The 11,305-nt window shown below is 31.6% G+C and overlaps 1 protein-coding gene across 4 annotated transcripts in view; it reads left to right on the forward strand.

The window, feature by feature from the left end:
- LOC149417272 (fibroblast growth factor receptor homolog 1-like) overlaps positions 1–10,536 on the forward strand; it is a 279,900-nt gene extending 269,364 nt beyond the window's left edge. For all 4 annotated transcript variants that reach the window (XM_089640181.1, XM_089640180.1, XM_089640179.1 and 1 more), the window contains 7 exons: positions 1,572–1,828; positions 3,942–4,182; positions 4,801–4,990; positions 5,667–5,790; positions 6,180–6,373; positions 6,502–6,639; positions 7,815–10,536. In XM_089640181.1, the coding sequence (XP_089496307.1) occupies positions 1,572–1,828; positions 3,942–4,182; positions 4,801–4,990; positions 5,667–5,790; positions 6,180–6,373; positions 6,502–6,639; positions 7,815–8,019 (1,349 nt within the window). In that variant the 3' untranslated portion in view covers positions 8,020–10,536. The remainder of the gene's footprint in view (positions 1–1,571; positions 1,829–3,941; positions 4,183–4,800; positions 4,991–5,666; positions 5,791–6,179; positions 6,374–6,501; positions 6,640–7,814) is intronic.
- Positions 10,537–11,305: the final 769 nt, after the last annotated feature.

Here is an 11,305-nt window from a genome sequence, read left to right on the forward strand (position 1 = left end):
GAAAGCAAACTTATATTTAATAAGCACATTGACTCAATCGTTAATAGGTCGTATAAAATGCTTGGTTTCGTGCTACGTGAAAATGTAAATGTTATATTTCGCATTAGTCAGAAGTACACTGGAATATGCATCGCCTATTTGGATAGTATAGAACGTATCCAAAACAAATTTATAAAATATATCACATACAAATTCAACAATAACTTTGAGTGTATGTGTGAGACAATGTATGAATGTGAACGAGGCAAGGAGTGTGTGACAAGACCGAGTTGTTTGGCAGTCCGTCCTCTCTGTCTACCCCTGCGGTGAAACGGCTTGATGTTTAGTTAGTTAGTAAGTTAAATAAAATCTAAAACGAAGCTATATAAAGCATAATATACACTTAGGGGCCGTTCAAGTATTATGTAAGCACTATAGGGGGGCAGGGGGGTCTTTGCTTTGCTTATTTTTGATGACATGGGGGGGTGGGGGGGTCGAGATAGTGATTACGTCAGCACTGCTCAGCAGTAGTTATTTTTTTTTTACACATTGGCAACCCACACATTGTCTATGTTTGAAAACTGAATACATATTCGGGGATTCCCACAAATAATTAATACGTTTAGGTACTCGCTTAGAAGCAAATGAGGTAATTAATAATTTTACGTAAGCATGGGAGGGGGGGGATAGAGCTTTGCTTACTTTTGGTGACAAGGGGGAAGAGGGGGTAAATAATTGTAATAAATCTGATTACGTAATACTTGAACGGCCCCTTATGACTACTGTTTTTAAAGAAATATGTGAAATGCTTGTAAGTTTTTCAGTGATAAAAAATTTCTGCTACTTCTGCATATTGGTTATCTAAGCTGTGTTGCATGGTATAAGAGAGTTTATAAACAAATTAGTACTGCCATTAGTATGGCAGTAAAAGAACTTTTTAGTTTGCGTTACTCTATTGGTCAATATGGGCCGGCAAGAAACTACACTAAATAATATTTTTTTTTGCTTAAGTCATCACCATACTTGATAAAGTGACATTTTTTTGCCTTTAACTAACCCAGTAGAGGTAATATCCGAAAGTAAAATGAAGGGAATTAATAACTTAAGAAAAAAATAACATAATCAGATACCAATCTTCTATCAGACAGCTTATTGATTCATCATAATTATTTTATCCAATTGGATTCATTGACTCGTTGAATTATTTTTTTCCATGTTAATATTTTGAGGCATTCCTTAAATTAATTAAATAATAAAGTAAAAATGTACATCTATATATACATATATAACCTATGGTTTAAGTGGATTTGGTCAATGATAGAAACTTAAGATAAAAACCTCCCCTCTGAAATATATTTATTCTTCATTAGCTTTCTGGTTTCCAGCTGTAGATATAATAGACCTTTCACAATAATTATCTCCAGTTTAGTTTATTTATGTGGTAGTATAGCTTACATGGCATTGGTTTTCTTAAGATTCATCTTTAATCCAATTTTATTAAGTTGATGTTCTGATGTAGCAAAATTATTGTAATAGTATGGTATTGTCTCTTTGTCTTTAAATGAATATAATTAATTATGTGTTTTTTCCAGCTTACCCAGAGCCGACCATTGCCAGGGGACAGTCCATGCTGGTCAACATCCTAGCCGGAGTGCTCTGCACAATGTTCTTCATCGCCATGATCGTTGTGATCTGCATCTTTAAGAAGCTGAAGCGGGAGAAGATGAAGAAGCACCTGGCGATAGAGACCGCGCGGGCCGTGGTGGTGACGCACTGGACCAAGAAGGTGACTGTAGAGAAACAGAATCTGGAGAATGGACAGACGACGGGAGCTGTGACAGAACCTCTGGTAAGAGAGAATAATGTGTTTCTTCTTCTGCTGATTCAAAATGGTTCATTTATAGTGGAAGGAAATCTTGTGGCAAACTCAAGGTGCAAAACACGTGCTAGCCATACATCTTACTACTTAGATGCCGCATGTTGAAATCACCTGCATCGTGAATAGGGATACCAGCCAGTATGTAGGCTTATCATTGACCTTTTGTTCGCCAGCGTATCCTTAAGGATACTATTTGAAAACCATTTCTCTGAATATGACTAGCTTTTCTGGGGAAACTGCTTATGGTAGATTATAAATGTACTATTTATATAAATATATAAACACATTATCTGGTAAGACACAATATCAATTTGCAAAAAAAAAGTTAGTTATTACGAAAATAGAATTAGCTGGCGCATGGCGAAAATTTTGCATCGGTGACCAAGAAGGTCTTTGAAATGTGGCCTTTTGGGAGAATACTTAAAATATCCTAGATGTAACACAGTTACACACACACACTAAAGCTGAAGTGTTACTTCAAATGCATTCTCTGACGGTCAGACGTAAACTTTCTGACGTACTGCTTCTACACAAAATTATACATGCATCAGTTGATACACCAAACATTTTATCCCAAATTAACATCAATATACCATCAAGAAAATCAACAAGGAGGATGAAAGACATTTTCTATATTAAAGCCTACTACACAAATACAGGATATTTTTCCCCTGTACCGCGAACATTAAGAAATTATAACATTATACATGGCTCTATTAATGAAATAGACATTTTTAATGACCAATTTAAACACTTAAAAAAACGTATTACCTTTAATCATATTAAGCTGATATTATGATGAAGCCCTTTATTTAAAGAGAAGCAACATTGTACTTACCTAATCAGTGTCTCACTAGTACAGGTGTGACAATAACAAATCGTTTATGAACATATTTGTATTTACCCTTTACCCATTCTTATTTGTTATTTACTTCTGCATATTTAGCTTATTCATTTTGTTACTATTTTTGTTATTATTATGTATTTAAACATCCATGTATGTAAATTTTTGGGTAAAATGCCTGTTTTATGTTCTAAAATAAATAAAAATGCAGTGTGAAAAAAGATCCCACATTCAAAAAGATAATCAAGTATGTACATATTTATTATAGTAGTATAGTAACGTTCATATAACTTCTCTGTAATTCTGAAGACGGGTTGTTTCGGAGAATTTGAACAATTCTTCAAATTTCAAAGTTCATTTTCAGGTTCTGTGAAAGATTTTTTCAAGTTCTGTTTTTATTTCAGTTCTGTCAAGCAACTACCCTATGCTGATATAATAACAGAACTTGAATAGGACTTTCACGGAACCCGGAAATCAACATTGAAATTTGATGAATTGTTCAAATCCTCCGAAACAACCCGTCCTAAGTATTTTTAGTCAATAAAATCTCTGATTTATATTGTATTCAACAATGCTGTCGATTATTTTTTTATTGTAGACAATAATAATTGTGAGTAATAATAATTGTAATGTTTTGGTATAAAATGACTAATTTCTGTTCCTGTAATTCGCAATTAGGTTTGAGTATTTTTCTTTTCATAAAACCTCAATGTAACTTTTTCCATTTTACCTTTACTTTTAAGATATCTTTTTTTAATTATATTTTTAATGAAGTGATTTATGCTTTTGATTACTTTTACTAGTGGGTACTTAAATTGTATCAGTTTCAATTTGAAAATTAAAAATATCAAAAAAAAATTTTTTTTTCCACAATTTTTCTAATTAATAATTCCCACATTTCTCTCCCTTTTATTATGTAAGTTTTTTAGGCATTAAATTTTCTTCTTAAAATCAAATCACAAAATACAAATTCAGAAAAACACCATTTCCTTTTAATGAAGATATTGTGTGATATTGATTGATATAATATTTAAACAAAAATTCATTTGCCTGTTAAATCCTGGTATGATCAGCTCGGTAACCCGATAAAACAGAACATGATAAAGAATAGGTTTTGTTAGGTTAGTTAAGGATGGGTTAGGTTAGGTTAAGTTAGGTTTGGTTTTGTTAATTATTTTTCTTCACTTTTCTTCAATGTTCAATTTAGGACAGGCCTTATAATATTATTGTTTCCTGCAGTTGATGCCCATTGTGAAAATTGAGAAGCAGAAGCTGTCCCAAGTCCAGAGCACCAACACGGACTCAATGCTGGTGTCCGAGTATGAACTGCCGGTGGACATCGACTGGGAGCTGCCGCGGGAACTACTGGGGCTGGGCAAGATCCTGGGCGAAGGGGAGTTCGGCAAGGTGGTGATGGCTGAAGGGAATGGACTTCTGAAGCAGGGACTCAATTCTGTGGTAGCAGTGAAAATGCTGAAAGGTACAAATATAGATATTTCATTTAACCTAACCTAACTCTTTTACGTAAATTATGACATCCTCAATTAGTGTGGAAAAAGGAACCTGTCATAATCTTTTATTATTTTAGGCTCTTATGGCCAATAGTATTGTTGTATGACTTTCGAGGTATTGAGTCATGTTAACATCTGCATTGATGACGGACACTGTTTGAAGAGTTGAATCAAAAAGAGGAGGATAGAGTAGTTGCTAAAATACCCCAAAAAATCACACGTCATATAAAACATGACCTTTTCATAGTATTTCTGAAATATTTATATTCGATTACCTGCTGTTTACTATAATCCATTACTCCTAATCAAACCAAGCTCTGGAAGACTGCATTTTTTGGCATTATAACATGCACGCAGCAGTGTAACGTTAAATAATAATAACAATTGGCTTTTTTTTTTTTTCGTTTTTGGGACATATTACCTAAAGAGTGATTAGCACCTTTTAATATGGTTGTTTTGATTGAAAGTATTCTTGAGATGTAAATCAATTGGCAATATTAGAACTACCACTAATATGTCCAAACTTCTTCTTTTGAAACTACAAATTGTGACTAAAAACCTTGGTAATTAATAATTTTATTTTTCAGAGGGACATACTGATGCTGAAATGATGGCTCTGGTTTCTGAAATGGAGATGATGAAGATGATTGGAAAACACATCAATATCATCAATCTTCTGGGATGCTGCACCCAGAGTGGACCATTGTTTGTCATTGTAGAATATGCACCACACGGTAACCTTAGGGAGTTCCTCAGGAATCACAGAACAGGCAATGGGTAAGCTATCATTTCTCAAGGAAACTATGAATAGGTGCTCAATAATCTATAATAGCAAGCGTTACCTAACTTTTTGGTTAAGGATCGGCATTCGAAAATGACCCTAAAAAGTTATTTGTAGTTTGCTAACTCAAGTAATACTATGATTGATTTATCTATAAACTCAATGCTGGTAATTAGGTAATGTAAAAACTCAAAATCAAATAAAATAGAAGATACCATACAGCCGAACAGATGATCTAACTCAGCATAGCGTGACAAGAGAAATGATGTTATTGAATGAGTAGTATTTCTTACGTTAGCAGACTACGAAGTGTGTATTTTATTACTTTAAGATATCTAAAAATATTGCTTCAATCAGTCTTTGAACTTGTTATTAATCGTTGCACCGCATTTCAGAGTGAATGCGCCCACCGTTTCCAAACATTTTTTTAAAAATCAACGGATACAATATTATGTCCAATGTATCGAATTAGTACGAATTATTTGTACATCTTATTATCCACAGTAGAATAGATTAGCAAATTGATGATTTTTTCATTCTTTGGGACTCTTTGCCTAAATGATGGACAGTAATTTGACGCATTTCGGCATTAATTGAACATCATTGTAGAATATTATAACCATAAAATTGTTTTTATTGGACAGTTTCTTTAGAACAGTAATTTTATTCTAGATACGAACCAGCCATGGGAATGGATGACAGCCACTACAAAGAAAAGAGAGCGCTTACTCAGAAAGACTTGGTCTCTTTCTCTTATCAAGTTGCTCGCGGAATGGAATATTTGGCATCGAGAAGGGTAAGTTTTCTTACTCAATATGGACATTCTTTTTCATGAATAAGAAAGATTTATTTAAAAGGTATTTATATATTTTGTCATCATCAGTCTCTATCTGTTCACTGATGAGTTCTATCCTTCTCAAGCTGCCATATCTCTCCTCGGTTCTATTCGATACTGTGTGTTTATGCCAAACTTAATTACATATTATCCTCGTTGATCCAAATTTGGGTCGGTTTTGAAGTCACTACTCTCCATCGGCTTTCATGTTTCAATCCCCTTTTAATTGAATGAGCTTCGGAACTTCCAAGCATTTCAGATGTGAACTAGGAGAAATAGCAGAGTTCCGAGAACAATTTTAAAATTTATTAATTCTGTGGTAATCAATATACTGTCTGTTTTTCCTACAGTGCATTCACCGTGATTTGGCTGCCCGAAATGTACTGGTGTCTGACGACTATGTGCTGAAGATTGCCGACTTTGGTCTGGCAAAGGACGTCCAGTCCAACGATTACTACAGGAAGAAAACAGAGGGACGATTACCTGTCAGATGGATGGCCCCCGAGTCTCTCTACCATAAAGTATTCACGACACAAACTGATGTGTAAGTGTGATAATTATTACAAGTGTTGACTGTTTGAGAGTTTTCCAGCAGCAGTACCCACATTTTCTGCTTTATAGTTGTGTTGTTAATTAATTGTATTTTAATACTAATAATGGCCTTTTTTTCAGATGGTCGTTTGGAGTATTGCTATGGGAGATCATGACGTTGGGAGGAACACCATACCCCACAGTTCCCGGACAATATATGTACCAACATCTGAGCGCAGGACACCGTATGGAAAAACCTCCTTGCTGCTCCTTAGAAATGTAAGTAAACTGGACATTTTCCAACGTTGTGCTGGCGATGAATGATTATAATATATTACTATCATTAAGTACCAATACCAGACATATCCTCAACTCCATTAACATAAATTACGAAAATTAAGCAAGCTTTTAAAAAGAATTATGTACATGAAATTTTTACACGAAATTAATGTAAGTAATACATTTGCATTAAATATTTGTTGTACATATTATACAGTTATAATGGTAGAGCAAATAAATAGTATTGATTTATAAAATAAGTGTTTATGTAAAGTTACAAAGAACGAATGACTTAAACACACATGAAATTATAATATAGAAAACACACTTCTTTAAAATATGTAATAAGATTAGCAAATAACAAAAGCGTCAGTAAGACAAAATGCTTACATTCAAATACATGATAAGAATGGAGAATCCATCAGAATGATTTTTTGAATTATCAGATTTTTTGATTCATTTTATTCAAAACATCAATTTACCTGTTTTGAAAAAGATTGCTTAAGGCGATGCACTACGTCGTGTGATATTTTAAATTGAGCCGCTATCAATAACAACCCTTACGTAGATGGCGATAAGGTTTAAATTCCCGCTTAACACCATCCGCCTGTTTTGATTTATGCAAGAAAAAAACATGGCCGAAAAGTGCCTTTTATTTTATTTTGTGGATGTTCAGGCATAAATATTTAATTTTTTTTCGATCATTTTATAGATGACTTAATTTGCCACATTATACAATAAAATCATAATCGAAAATGGGTTCGTAAGTAGGAGATTTTGAACTCTAACGCAGTTTTCATAGGCCTTATACATTATTTTTTTCTGGGCTTATAAAAAGACTTATCTAAAAAATATGCGATCGTTTCAAAGGCCATGATGTATTCTACTCGCAGTATTTAATTAAAGCATCTGAAACATTTCTAGGCGACCAAATTTTCAAACCAAAAACACATGATTTTGCATTACTACGTATGGCATCGCCTTAACTCAAACCTTTTGAGACTGATGCTATCGCTACTAAGAGAATAAAAGGAAAGTGGAAGAAGCAGAAAAAGCTTCCTGACGTATTGAACAAACCAATTCTGTCTAGCTTCTTCAGGTTCCTGCACTAGCTCATAAACCCTATATGTATTATCTCCAGTACATTCCATTAATAAAATACTTCTTTATTCCAGATACATGCTGATGAGAGACTGCTGGTCCTTCCAACCATCAGACCGGCCATCCTTCAGTGAGCTGGTTCAGGATCTTGACCGGATCTTGACCATCACGGCCAACCAGGAGTACCTGGATCTTGGTCTCCCACAGCTCGACACTCCGCCATCAAGTTACGACGGGTCACAAGATGAGAGTGATTGTGATCTTCCCTTTCTTAGTTAATAATAATATAACCTTAAAATAAGAACATATTAATCTATTTTAAAAAAATGTTCAGATCCGTGTAAAAAAATAACAAAAAAGTTCTAATCCGTGTAAAATATAAACAAAGAACATTCAAAGTGGTGTAAAAAATGGAACAGTATTCAAAATTGGTAAACCAGGAACATTCTTCTTATTCATTGAAATCAGATGAAAATGTTCTTCGAAAATAAGTGAAGATATTCTTCCAAATTTGAATTTCAACTGAAGACATAGGACCAAGAAAAAAATGTTCTTTACAGTACATTATACATTCATACATACGTACAAACTTTGTTGAGTGTGGTAGTGAAAGTGCCAAAAACTAAGCATTAGAAAAAACAATGAATTCGGTCTTAGTGCCATAATTTGAGTACCAAAAATTAATATATTATTTAGTGTATCTGTTCTTATCTCACATGAAGCTATATTTTTTATAAGTGTGGTTGTGTTTAATTCATATATGACAATTTTTAATACAGTGAAAGTTATTAGTGACAATATTACTTTGTATTTCTATTGAATACTGACAAAAAGTGAACATTTCCAATAAAAATAACTCTGAAAACGATGGTAAAATAAATCAAATTGAGTGAGAAAAGAAAAATAAAACTTGTTCTGGTCTAGTCAGTTATGTAGGTACTGGATTTTTTTATTGCAGTTTTACAATACATATTCATAATTAAATTATACCAAATTATTATGGAATTCTAACCAAAGGACTCACTTGTTGAAAAACGTAAATATGTATGTATATGTAATATTTTTACAATGGTATGGATATGATAATACCAAAGATAAGTATTAGAAAATAACATCACAGAAAACAGCCATGGGAATTATGTGTATAAGCCCAGTTGCTTGAAATGGAATTATGTAAAAAATAATTATTAATTTTTCTTTTATATACAGAATATTAGAAAATCACTCAAGAATCTATGGATATGTAACTTTAGGATGGTGCTAAGATAAAATACAAATAGTAAATTCATTGCGTTACCCCAATTATGCAGATTTATTAGTAACAAATTAATTCGTTTCTCAGTTTTGGGAACGAAAGTGACTAAAGCAACTCGCAGTTTAATTTCAAGCAACTGCTTACCAACTTCTGTGACTCCTTTGACCGAAAGAATTTTCTTAGTTAAATAAAACCAATCCTTTGCATTTTTAGAAAGTGTAGTTATTATTAAATTATTGTCAATAATTGGAAAATAGTTATGTCTATTGACTTAAAAAAATATACGTCAGCTGCTTTCAAGTTAGCGTCAAACGTATTTCGAAAAATAATAAAAATACTGTTTTCTACGTAAGACCTGCTTCATGCAAAGTTTCAGGGAATCAAAGAGAAAAAATCAATTTTTATCATGTTTTAATGATGTTTAGGAATAAAGGTATTAATTAAAAAAAAACTTTGTCATAAATTAATGTAAGTTGGTTTTCTGGTGTATAAAGATAATGTATAGTATTTTACCATGACAAATTTAATTTTAATACCAAGCATACTGATAAATATTGTAGAGTTTACCTGTTAGCATTGATTTCTCTATGAAATATTAAATCAATAAAACAGGTTTAATTTACATTATTCTCATTTTTGCTAACTTTGTGCGTACAAATATTTTCCAAAGAAGGTATTTACACAAAAAATACATAAATACCTATGTTGGTTTTTGAATGCACCTTCTAAGTAAATAAAATACATTACCTAAAAACATAATATTAATAGTGCCCTATTAATTTTAAATCTCAATAACCTTAACAATATTTTTTTTCAAAATGAAAATTCAATAAAATGCTATCAATTTGCTATTACTACCTTGTAAATCTTGTAAAACTGTACTATGCACTATATTGTAAATTTGAAGTATTTATTAGGAACTTTCAACTTTACAGCAGAAAAGTCTCACCTTACATAGCATTATATGAAAATACTCAAAGACAAAAATATTTTACTAGTCAATTTGATTATAAATAACACTATCTAATAATTTGATAATATTTTTGTTATTGAATACCTAAAATGTATTTTTACATTTACTATCAAGAAAATCATAGGATATTAATTTTTCAGTCACCCGTTAGAAGTAGATTATTTTGTAATTAAAATAATAATTTATGCCTAATATTTAAGGTTAAAAATATTGTAAATATTTTTGTATTTCCCTATTGATAAGCTATTTATGAACTGTAAAATATATAAAACATATTACAAATAACTGACAAAGAAAATGGCATAAAAATAATAAAATTATGAAAAAATTACCAAACACACATCAAAATCGTAAAGGAAGGTTATTATGCAATGTAATTAAAACATATACCTGTTAATTGGCAACAATTAAAATTGATTGTATTAAATTTACCAACAAGCATCAATTTCAGTTGAATATAGGTGTACCAATATTATATTACTCTTTATATATTGTGTAAACTTTAATGTTGTTAAAAATTATTACATAAATGTAAAGCTATGTAAGTATGGTATTTTTATATGTATAGACTTGAATAAATAAATACAAATCCTAAGCATATTTTTTTTATTTACAAAAACATTGTGATGCACAAACCAAAAAAATAGCTACGACTTTTTACCACTTTATTTGATATGAAAACCAACCATTTCGAAAGCAATTTTACTATAAATTTATCTTTGCCATAACAAAATACATTCAATGCGATGATTGTCTTTCGTTCTAAATAGAAATAAATACTTAATACTAAAATCATATTACGTTCTCCTAAAAACTATATACAAAACGATAATTTTTTCTGATCATCAGAAGGACACCCTTTTCGACAAAAATCATGCGTAAGTGTATATTGAAATGTAATCTTGTGATTTTGTAATTGGAACTTTCAAATAAGTAGCTACTGGTCCTATTTTCGATAACACTTCATTTAAACTTGTCTCACCCCTTCAACACTATGCTATTTTTTCAATGTTTTACACATTCAAAAATATATATTTAAAAAAAATTATTTAGTTCAACGACATAAAACATAAAATACAAATTTCCATACCGTTTGATGGTGAACAACAACCCTGAAAAATAAAAAAAACATCTGAATTCTCCACTGCCCAACATAAATTCTCGACCATAATATCAGAGTCATAAGCCAAAATATACTGGTTATTCCTAGTTTGAATTCGTACTTTGGAGAGAGAAATATTACATTTCATGCTACGAAAAAATAATATAATGTCCTTCCAAATCATACAAACAACAGAAATTAAGGTATTTAAGACTAAATAAAAAAAAAAACATGG

The sequence above is a fragment of the Hesperophylax consimilis genome, chromosome 15 (assembly GCF_061612785.1).
Source record: "Hesperophylax consimilis isolate HC1 chromosome 15, BYU_Hcon_1.0, whole genome shotgun sequence".
Taxonomy (NCBI): Eukaryota; Metazoa; Arthropoda; class Insecta; order Trichoptera; family Limnephilidae; genus Hesperophylax; species Hesperophylax consimilis.